At 34.3% G+C, this 17,221-nt stretch overlaps 1 protein-coding gene across 50 annotated transcripts in view; it reads right to left on the reverse strand.

Moving 5' to 3' along the window:
- The window catches only part of msi2b (musashi RNA-binding protein 2b), a 413,958-nt gene that overhangs the window by 174,956 nt on the left and 221,781 nt on the right, over positions 1-17,221 (reverse strand). For all 50 annotated transcript variants that reach the window (XM_087282615.1, XM_087282616.1, XM_087282617.1 and 47 more), the window contains one exon: positions 10,769-10,817. In XM_087282615.1, the coding sequence (XP_087138741.1) occupies positions 10,769-10,817 (49 nt within the window). The remainder of the gene's footprint in view (positions 1-10,768; positions 10,818-17,221) is intronic.

The raw sequence follows: 17,221 nt of genomic DNA on the forward strand, positions 1-17,221 counted from the left end.
CTGTAGTGTTCCACATGAGCACTTTTGGTTTAATAGTTTATCTTTTATGCCCAGTAATAGTAATAGTAGAAGTAATAATGAATAAATAAATAAATAAATAAATAAATAAATAAATAAATAAATGTAATAATACTATTACTACTAATTATTCATTCATTCATTTTCTTGCCTTTATTAATCAGGGGTCGCCTGACGACTTATCCAGCAAGTTTTTACGCTGCGGATGCCCTTCCTGCCGCAACCCATCTCTGGGAAACATACACACACTCACACACACACACACTACGGACAATTTAGCCTACCCAATTCACCTGTACCACATGTCTTTAGACTGTGGGGGAAACCGGAGCATCCGGAGGAAACCCACGCAAACATGCAAACTCCACACAGAAATGCCAACTGAGCCGAGGAAAAAAAAAAAAAAAAACAGCGACCCATCGACCTTCTTGCTGTGAGGCGAACATGCTACCCACTGCGCCACTCACTAATAATTATAATATTGAATAATAATAATAAATAATAATAAATAAAAATAGCAATAATAAAAAAATTATACATTAATTAATTATTTGATGATAATAATAATAATAATAATAATAATAATAATAATAATAATAATAGAAAAGATTCATCATTTAAAAAGAAAAGATTTGGCACTTCTGAATAAACAATTTTTTATTCTTAATTTTAAAAATGTTACTGAACGTTTTTTATTTGTTAATTGTAGTTGTCATGGCGACGCAGTGGCGCAGTGGGTAGCACGTTCGCCTCACAGCAAGAAGGTCGCTGGTTCGATCCCTAGCTCAGTTGGCGTTTGTGTGGAGTTTGCATGTTCTCCCTGCGTTCGCGTGGGTTTCCTCCAGGTACTCCGGTTTCCCCCACAGTCCAAAGACATGCGGTAGAGGTGAATTGGGTAGGCTAAATTGTCCGTAGTGTATGAGTATGTGTGTGTATGTGTGGATGTTTCCCAGAGATGGGTTGCGGCTGGAAGGGCATCCGCTGCTGGATAAGTTGGCGGTTAATTCCGCTGTGGCGACCCCAGATTAATAAAGGGACTAAGCCGACAAGAAAATGAATAAATGAATGAATGTTGTTGTCATTAAATGTCAAATAAAATGTTGCTACAATAAAATATAATCTTATTATTATTACAAATATGAATATCTTTATTATTTGTATAATTATTATCATTATTGATATTTTTGTTGTTTTAATAAATTAATTGTTATTAAATTAAAGTATTTAATATAGGATCTTAAATATATATAAATCACTGTGGCGCAGAGGGGAGCACGATCACCTCAAAGCAAGAAGGTCACTGGTTCGCATTTCTGTGTGGAGTTTGCATGTTCTTCCCGTGTTGGCGTGGGTGTCCTATGGGTGCTCCAGTTTCCCCCACAGTCTAAAGACATGTGCTATAGGTAAATTGAATAAGCTAAATTGGCCATAGGGTATGTGTGTGAAAAAGTATATGGATGTTTCCCAATGATGGGTTGCTGCTGGAAGGGCATCTGCTGCGAAAAACCTATGCTGGATGAGTTGGCAGTTCATTCAGCCTCCAGATTAATACTAACTTGGACTAAGCCAAAAAGAAAATGAATGAATAAATGAATGATTGAATATATAAGCTAAAATTAAACTTATATATTTAAGATCCAATATTTTAATTTATAATTCAACCGTTATATTTTTAAGTTTACAAACTTGTTACCAAATAAGTAAACAAATAAAAATTCCCATCAAATTATTATTAAAATGATCATTCACTCCATATGTAGTGAAACCATTCATATGACTATCAATATAAATTTATATAATAATAATTTTTATTATCAAATATTTATATTATAATTATTATTGGTATTGTTGTTGTTATTATGGATAAAGTGTTATTAAATTGAATAAAAACAGGTTCTTAAATATAAAAACAATCCATATTTACCAGTTATTACTTTTAATTTTGCTATTTAAACAATAAAAACATATTTAAAAAAACAATACTTCGCATTTTTAAAATTACATTTATTATAAAAAACTATTTAGTTAAACGTTTACAAACTTTAAAAAGCTACCAAATATGAAAGTAAACAAATAAAAACTCCCCTTAGATTACTACTGAAATGATCACCCAATACATATTTATTATCTAATTCATCTATAATTTACATAAATGTATAATAATTAACTTGTATTAATTATTAATTTTAACTAATAATATTTTACTATTATTTGCTAATTAAAAAAAAAATGTCTAAAATACAAAACACTTTTTTATTTCTGGCAGAGCCAAATTACAGTCCATCAGTCACTGAAACTCTTATATAACAGTTCCAACTACAGAACCCCATGATGACTCAATGTGTCTGAAGCAGGGACAGCCACTGCATTTATCTCTCGTTATTGTCTCCTTTCAGCAAGAGGTTTCTTTCAGGAGAAAAAACAAAACATTCATTTCAACATTAATCTTCAAAAACTATTTTAAATGTCTCTGTCTGCCTTCCTATTATCGTCCAGTTGACCACTTCACTACGGCAGAAACGGCAGCCACGTAAAGTAATTGCTGTGAGGCTATTAAAACCGCTGACCCCCACGGCACCTCGTTTAACAGAAGATACCATTGGAGAGGGGGGAGAAAAAAAATAAAATTGACGAGACGGACACGGATAAACAAAAAGACAATCGCACATATTCCAACCCTGCAAGTAAACAAAAGCGAAACACATCTGCGAGCGGCTATTGTTGCGGAGCTATTGTGGGCCGTCTCTTTGAATATCGTCTAATGGAAATGGCTGGTCGGCGAATGCCATTGTTTGGCACTTGGTGTTTACCAGCAGCATGTTTTAATGGCAGCTAGTCTCATTTCCGACCTCGCTGCTCTTTGCCACCTCCGCCAGGGTTTGAGAATAATAGCATTTCTTACCCACTAGGGGTTGAAGCTTGTGCTAAACAGATGCTCTCCACCTTCACTTCCACTCGTCTGCTCTCTCCAACACGGTATGGCCTCTCCAGAGAGTCCGGAGCTCCTCCAAAACCCTTTCTGCCCCATTCGTTCCCTTAGATACGGACACTGTGCCCCTATGGGAGTATTTACAAGATTGAGTATGAGCGCCTAGACGGGGGCATGGCGGACGAGAGAAAGCGAGAAACAGAAGAAAGTGTGGATCAAAGTTCAGCAAGTGTATTTGCGAGATGCTCTGATCTCCATTTACAAAAGAAAACGCACGTCTTTTTACAGATCAGAGGCTAAGTTGACATTTAGAAACACTCTGTTTGGGTGACTCGGATGATTTGTGATCACCTGCAGACTGTTTTTTTGTGACTCGAGGTTGTGAAGTAGATTTACACACACAAAAAAAAGCTTATGCGCTAATCGTCCCAAAAGGAAGAAGGATCACTGTGACTTTTCAGGCTGTTCTGAGGATGTTACAGTCAGTGATCTTGCAATTGGGAGTGTTGAGATGCTCATGAGGATGCAAGGAGGGAGAGAGAGAAATAGAAAGAGAGAGAGTTGTGATAGAACCAAGGGTAGAAACAGAAGACAATTTTCTCTTTCACTGTGACCACTATTGCCGCATTCCAGAAAATGTACCTAAATTGTAAGTCATTTTCAATCAAACTCAAGCTGTCAGCCAATGGACAACCCCAAAGCAAAAGCATTTCTTATATCGATGTAGATTTTTGAAAATAATTATTTTATTTATTTGTATTTATTTTATTATTATTTTATTTGTTTAATTATTATTTGTCTTAAATACTTAGAGACTTTGAATTTGAAACTCTTTCAACATACACTATTTGTCAAAACATTACAAAAAAATCTCCACAAAATATATTCATTTTTTAGCTAATTGAAAAACTAAATTTCCATACTTCGTATCATTAATAAAGCATATCTAATGAGAGAGAGAGAGAGAAATGAGAGAGTCCTATTCATAGAAAGAGGTAGAAACATTTCCTAATTTACTGTGTTCACTATCACCACATTAGAGTTTTATATTTCCGAAAAGTCCAGAAAATGTATCCAAATTGTATGCTATTATCAAATTCTGAAGAATTATGACACATTTTAGCTCAAAACTCCACAATGATCCCAACAGCAGCCAAATATGTGTCAGTCTGCAACAAACTCAAACTGTCAGCCACTGAACAAACCTAAAGCAAGAGCATTTCTTATACTGATGTAGAAAAAAATTTATTTATTTTATTATTATTGTTATTTTTATTTATTATTAATTGTCTTAAATACTTAGAGACTTTTAATTTGAAACCCTTTCAGGATGCACCATTTGTCAAATCAATACAAAAAATAAAAATCACAAAAAAATTATACAAAAAAGATCAATAAACAAAGCTATTAACATTTTTTTTTACCAATTCAAAACAAAATGTTTACACTCAGTTTCATTATTAAAGAATGTCTAATGAGAGAGAGTTCTGTTCACAGAAAGAGGTAGACACATTTACTACTTTACTGTGATCATTATCACCACATTAGAGTTAAATATTTCCAATATTACAGAAAATTTATCCAAATTGTATGCCATTATCAAACTTAAAAAAATGATGATTTATTTTAGGTGAAAACGCTACAATGATCCCAACAGCAGCTAAATATTTGTCAGTCTGTCACAAACTCAAACTGTCAAGAGCATTTCTTATACTGGGGTGCGTTTCTGAAAATCATCGTTAGCCAACTAAGGTCGCAAGCTGTGTTGTTAAAAACATAGTGGATTGATTTGGCATTTCCAAAATCCGTCGTTCCATCGAACATTCACAAACTGTGTTGCAAACTTCTATGCTTGCAGCTACACCTCTGTAGCTGTAGTCAGAAACATAGTTCCTGGCTGTGTGCTATTCCCAGTTATCCCCCGCTATGCCCTATTTACATAGAACATTACAACATTTAAACTTGGAATGATTTTTTTCAAGCATTAAAGTCATCACTCTTAGGTGTAATTTGCTTTCAAAGTATTTTTACAGTTCAGTTTTAGTGATCTTAATTTAAGTTACATTTGCGCTCCCTTCACAGTGCACTTTGAAACCATGTAATTTTGACCACAGCCGTGGGTTATGACAAATTATTGTTCGTGACCTATTATTTAAAAGTGGATGTCATGTTAAGTCTCCAAAGCTTGTGGGAACAAAAAACAAAGCATACGTTAATGTTTTTACGTTATTTATTTAGTATTTATAGAAGGTTTTCAGTATCTGTACTGTATATGACATGGACCTGTTAATTAGAACATTTCTGCAGTGGTTTGCATGTGTCAAATTGTAGACTTAAGAAAAATAAAAATAAAGAATATTCTACTTAATAATAATAATAAAAATAAATCATTAATATTATTATAATTATTATTAAAGCATGATTTTTTTCATTTCCTAATAAATAATAAATATAAAATTTCATAATAAATAGCCTCATTATTTCTTTCTTTATTTATTTGATTTATAAATTATATAAAAATTTGTCAGCTTTTATAATTGGTTTTATGACTATTTAGAATAGACTATGGAATATTCTCCAAAATATTTGTAAAAGAAACAAGCTCTATATGTGCCGTTTACATATATTTCAATAAATATGAAAAAGCCAGTTCATGTTTTTACCAAAATTAATATTGGATTTTTTTAAATGCGTGTGCGTGTGAAACAATACAATTTGCACAAAGAAATGATGGGGTTTTTCTCTAAAGAAGTTGTTACCACCCTGTTTGGAGCATCATTATGGGTGTTTTACGTTATAGCTAACGTGGTTCAAATGACGGATCTGCGACAGAGAAACTACGGGTTTTGGGAAACACTCGTCAAGACATCGTTTTTTTCCGAAACGATGCATATGCATCGTACTGTGATAGTTCAGCCGCGAGTTACATTGTTGTTTGGGAAACGCACCCCTGATGTATACATTTTTTTATAATCATTATCACCATTATCTTTATACTTTTATTTTTATATTATTGTTATTTGTCTTTATTATTATTTATGTCTTAAATACTTGAATTTAAAACCCTTTAATATCTACTGTTTGTCAAATCAGAAAAATTTAAGGCCAAAAATTTGTAAACCATAATATAAATAATAATAATAAAATATAAATAATTTTTAACCAAGTTAAAACAATTTCAACACTCAGTATCATTATTAAATTCAAATATCTCAATTCATTTTGTTTATAATATGCAAATAGAGAGAGAGAGAGAGAGACATTTATATTATTATAAATGAATCATTGTAATTATACTGATTATTATCACTTATTATTACTGTTTAATCCATAAATGTTGATTGTGAAATGTAGTTTTTATTCAGATTTTTTTATTGTTATTTATTTATTTATTATTACTACTACTATTTACTGTGTCTATGTATGTATATATATATATATATATATATATATATATATATATATATATATATATATATATATATATATATATATATAAAGTCATAAAAATAATGAAAAATTTATTTATAATACATTAAATAAATCAATAAAAAAATTATACTACATATAAACTAAATGCAAACAAATTTTAACCAATTGAAAACAAAATGTCCACCTCAGTAAAATTGAAGCATCTCTAATGCACCACTTCATTTTGACAAAAGCTACATTATGAAATTGTTTATAATATGCAAATTCAATAGAGAGAGAGAATCTGAACAACATTGCACATCAACACGCCTTTCGAAAACAGATACGCACATGCTCACCTTTAAAATATGACCGATATGGATTAAAAGGCAAATCTCAGGTTGAAAGATTAAAACCGTCCACTTCATTTCCACAAGCTGCCCGTCTGTGAGCTCTGAAAGCCACTTATGCAGCATAAAAGACACAGCGCTGCTCCTCGGCCTCTTCATTCAGCCCACACAAAGGCCACTCAAGGCTAAGAATCTCTCTTGTGGCTTTCAGGCCGCTACAGAGGATGCTATACCTGTGAACACTGTAGCATAAAGCTGCTAGCGGCTTCTCTGTGTCTGCTTCCTCCTCTGGTCTGCTCAGCTCTCTTTTTCTCTCTCAGTTAATGCTGTGGCCACCTTTATAATGTCCTCATGAGAGGCCTCGCTGCTAAAGTCATACACAGAGACCAGGATCAGAGCAGGATAAAGCCTCACCCCTCACAACTCTCTTTCCTCCTTTCTCTTGTGTCTTCCCTTCTTCTTCTATTTATTCTTCACTTCTTAATTTAAGATTTATTTCTCCTTCATTGCCCCACTTTTTGTCTATTTCAATTCTCCTCTTTTCTTTATTTCTCCATCATGTTGCCCATTTCTCTACTCATGCACCCCATTTCTCCATTTCCCCTTCCGGACTCCTATTTCTTAGCTTATTTCTGCTTCAGTCTTCCCATTTCTCTTCTTATTTCTCATTCAAGCTCACCATTTCTCCATATTACCCCTTTACGATTACCATTTCTCTTCTCTCCTCCCCTTATTTCTCATTTATGCTCCCTATTTCCCATGCCACTTTTCCTTATTACTCTTTCAGGCTTCCCATTTCTTCTCTTATTTTTCATTCACGGTCGCCATTTTTTACCTTATGTCTCCTTCACAATTCTCATTTCTCGTCTCCCCTTCCCTTATTTCTCATTCACACTCCCTATTTCTCTCTTCTCACATTTTCTTATTTCTCCTTCATTTCTCATCTCCTCTCCTTCAAGCTCCCAATTTCTCTTCTCCCCTTAATTCTACTCCAGGCTTCCCATTTCTTCCCTTATTTCTCATTCAATCTCCCCATTTCACCACTTTGCTCTCCTTGAAGATTCCCATTTCTCTTCTCTCCTTCCATTATTTCTCTGTTACACTCTATATTTCTCTCCTCCACGCTCCCCATGTCTCATCGCAATTTTCCTTATTTCTCGTTCAGGCTTCCCATTTCTCCGCTTATTTCTCCTTCAGGCTTCCCATTTCTTCCCTTATTTCTCATTCAATCTGCCCATTACTTATTTCTTCTTCATGATTTCCATTTCTCTTCTCTCCTTCCCTTATTTCTCTTTCCCACTCCCTACTGCTCTCATCTCACTTTTCCTCATTTTCCCCTTCAATTCTCTTCTCTCCTTTCCTCTAAAGCTCCCAATTTCTCTTCTACCCTTTTTTTCAAATTCAGGCTTCCCATTTCCTCACTTATTTCTCCTTCATGCGTCCTATTTCTTCCATATTTCTCATTCAAACTCCCCATTTCTCTGCTTATTTTTAAGGCACTATTTCCATTTATATTCTATCCTTCCATCATTTCTTTTTCACACTCCCCTTTTCTCTCATCTCACTTTTGTTTATTTCTCTTTCATTTCTCTTCTTTACTCTCCTTTTCTCTCATCCAAGCTCCAAACTTGTTTCTCCTTCACGATTCCCCTCCCCCTTATTTCTCCTTCACACTCCATATTTCTCTTCTAATTTTCCTCATTTCTCCTTTATATCTCTTCTCTCCTGCATGCTACTGTCTCGCTCATCCCTTTATTTCTCCTTCAAGCTCCCTATTTCCTCTTTCACGCTGTCTATTTTACTCCTTTCTGTTCCTTATTTCTTCATCATTTTTCTTCACTCCTCCAAGCTCCAATTTCTTTAATACCCTTATTTCTCCTTCAGGTTTTCCAATTTCTCCATTTATTTCCCTCTCAAGCTCCACATTTTTAAGCTCCATGATTCTGTCTCCTTATTTCTCCTTCACACTCCAGAATTTCTCCCCTTATTTCTCCTTCACACTCTACATTTCCACCTTATTTCTCCTTCAAGCTCCGTGTTTTTCCACCTATTTCTCCAAGTTAACCATATTTCTCCTTTAAGCTTCCCATTGGGCTACTTATTTCTCCATCATGCTTCCCATTTCTCCCCATATTTCTCATTAAAACTCACAATTTATTCACTAATTTCTTCTTTGATACCCATTTTCTCTTTCATGCTCCACATTTCTCCCATTATTTCTCCAAGCTCCCCATTACTCCTTCTCACTCCTTATTTCTATCATCTCTTTTGCTAATTTCGCCTTTATTTTTCTTCTCTCCTCCAAGCTCCTAATTTCTTTCCTCCACTTAAAGGAAATTTAAGCTCAATTCTCCCTCCTCTTCTTCACACTCCACATTTCTCCCCTTATTTCTCCTTCATGCTCCACATTTTTCTACTTATTTCTTCTTTATGTTCCCCATATTTCTCCTTCAAGCTACCTACTTCTCCACTTGTTTATCCATCATGACTCCTATTTCTCTCCTTATTTCTCCTTCACGCTCCCTTCTGGTCCAGCTGGGCCACAATCCAACAACCTTTTTGCTGTAAGGCAACCAACCATACAAGCCATTTAGTCACTGTGCTAATTTCCAATTTCTCTCCTCTCCTTATTTCTACTTTACTCATGCTTCCAACTACTTTGCATATTTCTCATTCAAACTCACAATTTCTCCACTAATTTCTCCTTTGATTCCTAATTTCTCCTACACGCTCCCCATTTCTCCCCTTACTTCTCCAAGCTGCCCATTTCTTCTTCCCACTCCTTATTTCTCTCCTCTCTTTTGATAACTTCTCCTTTATTTTTTCCTCTCTCCACCAAGCTCCCGATTTCTCTCCTCTACTCATTTCTCATTCAAGCTCCACGATTCTCTCTCCTTAATTCTCCCTCACACTCCACATTTTCCCCTTTATGTCTCCTTCAAGCTCCATGTTTTTCTACTTATTTGTCCTTCAAGTTCCCCATATTTCTCCTTCAAGCTATTTACCTCTCCACTTATTTATTCATTATGACATCTATTTCTCTCCTTATTTCTCCTTCACACTCCCTCCTGGTCCAGCTGGGCCTCGAAACAACAACCTTTTTGCTGTAAGGCAACCAAACTTTATTCAAGCTCTCAATTTCTCCCCATATTTTTCCTTCAAGCTTCCAATGTCTCCACTTATATCTCCTTCACATTCCCCATTTCTCTTTTTTTTCTCCTTACTTATCTTACATGATTTTTTGTCTTCTCTTCTTTCCTTTTCTCTTTATTGATCACCATTTCACTTCTCACCTCCCCATATTTCTCCTTCATATGCCCATTTCTCTCACCATTTACTTTCTTTTCAACCCATTTCTCATTCCCTCTCATTTCTCCATTCCTCTCATTTTGCTTCATCTTATTTTCTCTACTACAGGATTTCTCATTTTCCCCAGCTTTTTCTTACACTATTTTTCCTCTTCTCATTTCTATAATCTGGTCATTTTTTTGTCTAGCGTCTCACATCCACACACATCACTTGATTACTTAACTACACTTACTGTAAAACATCACGCCAAATCCCTGGAATGCTTTAAAGTAGTTATACTTTTTTTCTGGAGAAAAAAAAGAACACAAACACACTGTCCCAGTAGCAGAAATATTGCACAGGTGAGCAATAACCTCAAGTCCAGTATATCATAACTCTAAAGGTATTGTACATTTCTCACAAGCCTGCAGGCGTGAGCGAACATGACCAAGGAACATTCCACCCTGCGCATCCAATGGTAAATGTCGGACTAATCAAATCGACTCGATGGATTGGCTACAGTGGAAATCGCTGCTCTTTTATTGGACCGTATTAGCCTTGACCTTCAGGGCTCAAATGAAACGTCCTTGAAGATCTAATGCCATAATGTAATACCCAGCACAGGGGCTCCTGTACTCATACAGAACACTCACGCTTCAATGTCTACTGAGAGCAACTGTGAACTGCACGACTAACGGCCCAGCATACCTGAAGGACACTTATAATAACATTACACACATGCAAACGCACACAAAACAAAACAAGCTCTTACCTCTATGTCTATTTGTAGTTTTATCAAACATAAGCATTGCATCTTCTACCTGCAAAAACAACAGAGAGGAAACACATTAGTAAGGTCAAAAGTACCAGAGCATATTCGAAAAACATACATTAATAAAAGACAAAGGCATATGTAAGGTATAGCACCACAGTCATCGTCACCACATTCTCTTTAATATACATTTATGTATATCCAGCTACATGTATATCTTACCATGCAGATTTTTTATGGTGATAGAATATATTTAATTGTTTTAAACAAAAAATAAATAAATAAATAAATCATATTGAAAGTTTAAAAACACACAATGTATACTGCTATTTTGTTGCTACATCATCAAATCCTTTTATTGAACATGTATTAGATCCACCTAACATTTTAAAGGCCAAGATAATTACTTTTTTTCACAGATAAACACTGGATTATGCAACATACAAATCTAAAATTGATCAAAAATAGCAATGACATATACATTTTCTGTAAATTTCAAGTGATATCAAAAACTAAAATAATCATTTAATCTGGTTTGTTACGTCTCCCTGATTGGTTGGTTAGTTTTAGAGTGGTTTTGGGAACTCATTTGCCTGGTCAAACAGTAAAAATACATAAATAAATAAACAAATGAATAAATGAATAAATAAATAAATAAATAAATAAATAAATAAATAAATAAAATAAAGAGTGCATATCAACTGATGTGTAGCCACATAAATGTGCATCAAAATTCAAGAAATTTCTGTGGATTTTGAGGAAATTGAATGCAGATATTTCTCATATTGTGACATCTTCTGCACCTCTACTTTACTCTCTAATAATGACATATACATTTTCTGTTATTTACACTAATATTAAAAGCTAAAATAATTTTTTAATCTGTTTTGTTACATCTCCCTGATTGGTTGGTTAGTTTTAGAGTGGTTTTGGGAACTCATTTGGCTGGTCAAACAGTGAAAACAAACAAACAAACAAACAAATAAATAAATAAATAAATAAATAAATCAAGTGTGGATATCAACTACTGACTACATAAATGAGCATCAAAAATCTGGATATTTCCGTGGAATTTGAGGCATTTGACCGCATATATTTTTGGTATTGTGACATCTTATGCACCTCTACTTTAACAGATAACCACTAGAGTTTAAAAGCATTTACACACAAACACAGATCTGAAAGCAGCTCATGGCCATGTTCTGTGAGGAATGATATCCCTCCACAGACCCAAGGGTACCATCCTGTCTGACCCTGACAGAAGCCTGCTCATCCTTGAGGAAAACCTTGTCTGCAAGGACAGACTTCAGAATGCATCCAGCCATAGACCCACACAGAGAGAGACCGAGAGAGAGAGGGAGAGATGATAATGATGATGATGATTATTTTTATTATTAGTAGTAGTAGTAGTATTATACTACTGTTTACATTTAAGATACTATACTACTATTTACTGTCTTTACTATGTTTTTTTTTTGTTTATTTGTTTTTTAAATACATGCATGTTCTTTTTAATTTAAACTTTATAAGTGCCTTGGCAATACATTTGTAAAATTCATCATTTAATTGAATTAAATTGAGAGATTGTTATTTTTTTATTATAATTTGTCGTTTTGTTCGTTGTGTGTGTGTGCGCAGGTATGTGTGGTTAACAGGGACACAAAGTTGTATAATGACATAGGTATGACTTAGGCTCAATCCCAATTCTATTTTTGTAAAAAATAGAAAATAAACAATACTAATTTGTGGATCTCCTTACTTCCGGCTGCAGCTATCCTGCCATTGTGGCTGGTGTATTCTGGGATTTTTTTTGCCTAAAAAATCTCAGTTCGAAGGGATATCTAACCGTTCCCCTTAGCCCTACACCTTTAAGTTAAAAAGAATTGGGACACCCCTACCCCTTCACGAGAACGCGCAAAACGAGGGGTAAGGAGAAGGGCTCAGGGGTAGAATTGGGATTGGGCCTAAGTTGTACTCTTTTAAGGTGGTTTACAGGGTCAGGGTCCTTCTAATTCAAAATGCCTAAAAAATCCTTATTTACTGTATAAAATACATTACGTATGTGGAGTGTCCCTGTATACCATATATGAAGTATCTGTATGTGTATGGATGGTTGGTGGGGTATATGGGTGTTGTTAGGCTGTGGGTCAGTGTGTGTATGGAATAAGGATGGTTGGATGGATGTGTATGTGTGTGTGGGTGGGTGGGTGGATGTGTGTAAATGGAGGTGTGTGTGGATTAATCATGTCATCATAATCATATATTTTTATTTGTTATGTGTGAAATTATTTATCACATTTCTAATTGTTTTAATAATAAATACAATATAATTGTCACTCTATTATTTATTCATTGTCTATGTAATGTGCAATGCTTTTGCAATACTTGACAAGACATGTCAAAAAAGCTCATTATAATTTCATAGAGAGACCGAGAGGGAGAGAGAGCATTTGATTAAAGATTAACTTCACTTAATTCAATAAAAGTCCATAAAGGAAGAAATACTATTTAAAAGTAAGGAAAGTGAAGCTTATTGTCAATGACGGATCATAGCACAGTATACCATGAGTGCACCAAATGTTCTTCAGATACAAATACAGCAGAAACTTCTTTAATGAAAGTCAAAATTAATTAGCCCTCCCTATTGCATTAAAACAGATACAATATTTAAATCGGGATTTCATTCAAACATATCCTTTCTGCTCACATAAATTGCCATTTTACTCTTGCCAACAATAAAATAGCGTAACTGACACACTGTCATCTCTGAGTATTTGGTGCCTAAAATAAATGTTTCCATTGTAAACTTCATTAAACAAGATTTTATACAGGCCACATCTGAACCTGTTGGCTTCTCTCCTTATCCCACAAACATAAACACTGCCCTATTAATGTAAAAAGTGCATGCTACTTCTGGAAAACATACACTTGGCTGCTACCTGAGATCAGCCCTAAAGTACAGGTGGTTGGAAAAACACCTTTCCCGCACAAAAGGAGCCATCAGTCATTCGGCCCCATAGAGAACAATAGAGCTGCGAGCTTTAGAGTTCCTCATCACCCTCAATCACTTCCAATAAAGATCACACTGACTGGTGCTCTTGTAGAGGCTGAGGGAAATCTGTTATCCTCTGCTATCACTCAATGCATATTTATGTTCTTCCAACACAGCGTCCAACGTTTCGGAAATGACCACTGGAAACATGAGATTATCTTAAGGTAAGTCAATTTTTCTTAAGAGCAGAACTATACGATGGTTGGCTGATTAATTACAAATTGGAGTTTGTAATTGATTTTAATTAGATAATACAGTTTTTGATGACATTCTGATCACTTTTACATTGCTGTTGACAATGCTAATTAACCGGTAATTTGAAGTCTTGTGAGACATATTTTAGGTAAAATAGTGACTAACAAAAATGTTTCAGAAGGCTTAAATCACCTAAAAGAACTTAAGCAAGCCTTCCAGGTTTCCAGGAAATATTTTTGGCCAGACCTCCAAAAGCAATAATTAATAACAATGAAATTCACTGAATAAAAAAATGTATTTTATAAAAACAGATAATCAGTCTTTAATACTTGCATAATTATCTAATATCTGGTCTTAATACTTATTAACAATTATAATAACAAGTACTACATGGATTGTTATATTTAATAAATAATGATCTTAATAGCTGCCAGGTGTTTTGGTGGGGGGTTGGGGATTAAGTAAGGGGAAATCAATTAATTATGAACATTTTACCAGCCATTGTGTAAAAAATAAGCAAATCATACAACTCATTATAAACTAGTGTATTCTGACAACGACCACTTTAAACTGTAATATAACTTAATAATGATTGAATTACAAGTACAGTAGAATTATCAGCTGATAAAGATAAAATGCAAATTAAACAATTTTGCCAATGTTTTATTCATAGTTCGATGTCTCTTTTTTTTATTATCAACCATAAGATTAAAAACCATAATTTAGAAATCCATTATTTTGAATTAGTTTCTAATAATTTTAAGTATTTATAAATAAGTAATGTAGGTTTTCCAACAAAGTTGGTCAGTAAATCCTGATTAAGTTAATTGTGATCTAACCCTTTGTAATTCGATTCAACATTATTTTAATTTCTGTGCACTGTTCAAATTGACTACCCTTTTGTTATTTTAGGGGTAAAAACATCCACTGGATTAAACTGTTGTAAAAATGCATCAAATATTTATTATTTTTTACCTTTTATCCCAATCTTGGACATGTGAACAATAAGAACCAACATTGCTAAGATTTTAATTTTTTTCTCTCCAATTTTACTGTTGGTGGCAGTTTTTGCCCCATTGACTTCCATTATAACCAAATTGGATGGTGCATAAATACACAGTCTTTGTTTTTATTTACTCCATGTAGTTCTAAGAGCCGGGATGCATGTTTTCATTTTCTTAGACAGATCAAGCTAAGTTAAAGGTCACTTTCTCTCACACACACTCACACTCACACTCACACTCACACTCACACTCACACTCACACTCACACACACACTCACACTCACACTCACACACACACACACACACACACACACACACACACACACACACACACACACACACACACACACACACACACACACACACACACACACACACACACACACACACACACACACTGTTATACTCAGGGCCGGAGTGGGACTCCTTTTCAGCCCTGGAGTTTCAAGCCTCAGACCGGCCCACCTCAGTTCACGACTGACTATGTTAAAATAAGGTCATTTCCAATTCAGTTTCTGATGAAACTATCACGTCTTTTTTTGAGAAAACAGCTGCTTTAGAACTTCAAATGTCCAACAACCCTAACAGTATTATATGTCTTAACAATAAAAATGAAAACATTACATTACTTTAAAGAGGATCGAACCCGGGCCCGCAGAGTCTTAACCTAACGTGCTAACCGCTGGACCACAACAGCTACGTGGAGTAAGGAGACACAACTAAGTTTTATCATCATTAAAATAGACAAAAAAAGAAGAGTTGCGACAAAATAATGAATAAAAAGGCTGTGGTCAAGTAAATAAATAAATTTAAAAAGTGTGACTGCTGAGAGCAACAGATTTTGGAGCTAGGGACACCGGCCCTCGCGGCCAAAAAACGGACCGGCCCACCGGGAATTCTCCCGGTCCTCCCGATTAGCCAATCCGGGCCTGGTTATACTCCATATAAAATCCAGAAACTTTTTCTTTCTTTAGGCACAGGCCTATCTAAAGGGTTAATGGTGCCTACTGATACGAATGTTGTGACTGTGGATGTTCTCATCCCGAACATAACAAAAGGGTAGTAAGTTTGCCTAGAGTGTATAGTTGAGTTTGTTTTTTAAGTCAAATTATTTTTTAAATATAAATATTGACTCTTTAATTTGAACTTTTATTTACTATTTTTTCAATTGTTATTATTATAATTTAATTTATTTATTTATTTATTTATTTTGCTTTTATCGTAAACTTGCTCATTTATTATTATATTGTTTAACAATTTATTTTAATTCTTGTATTTTATTTTTAACTTATTATTATTTCTTTTAGAGGATATGATTGTTTATAATTCATACATTTTAATTTATTTTATTTCAAGGGGATAGTGGGAAAATAAAAAAAATAAGACACTCTGTATTTTTTCCTTTGTTGTATTGTATACTATGATGTATTGTCTTGTTAAACTCAAAAAAAAAAAGTATTTTTCTAAAATATGTGTCAAAAAAAGATGTCACCAAAAATTATTCTGCTAGCTGAAACACATAAAAAGTAATGGCCAAATTAAGGCTAAAACCACCATAGAGTGGATGAAAACATCCCCAACAAAACATAAGTTTTAAGAATGGATTTTTAGATTGTTCAGGTTAATTACATTTTATTAAACTTAGTAATTATTATTATCAGCAGGAGCAGCAGTAGTAGTATTGTGGTGGTAGCAAGAGCAAATGAATCCATATAGTTTTAATAAATTGTATAAATTTATACATTTTTAGTTTAGTTTAACTGTAAACTATCAATTTGCCAAACAGCAGACTCATACTGATCTGCCTGAACTCAGTCCCTCAAAGCATCCCTTAAATATATACCACAGTAAACAAGCAGTTTATTCTGACAAAAGGTCTTTGGCTGCGAAATTGGTGGTTTCTTGGTAATACTTAGCATCTATCATGAAGCATGTAGTTAATACATGATGGCATCTAATGAAAATGCTGACGCGAATGCAAATGGATTTTTCTGAGAAACTGCTTCCGTTACGAGTGAGATCCTAAGTGTGTAATACTGTAATGCAGGAATATAAACCATCACGTCTGCCTTTCACAATAACAGTGATGTATGTCGGCCTTGTAATTATGTTGTCCCTTCTTGTGGACGCTAGTTTATAGGCCTGTAGCTGGATCATCTAGTTCTGTCCAGAAAAAGGAGAGACTCTTGACTGCAGCAGCAC

Source organism: Danio rerio, chromosome 15 (assembly GCF_052040795.2).
Source record: "Danio rerio strain M-AB ecotype USA chromosome 15, GRCz13ab, whole genome shotgun sequence".
NCBI classification, from domain to species: domain Eukaryota; kingdom Metazoa; phylum Chordata; class Actinopteri; order Cypriniformes; family Danionidae; genus Danio; species Danio rerio.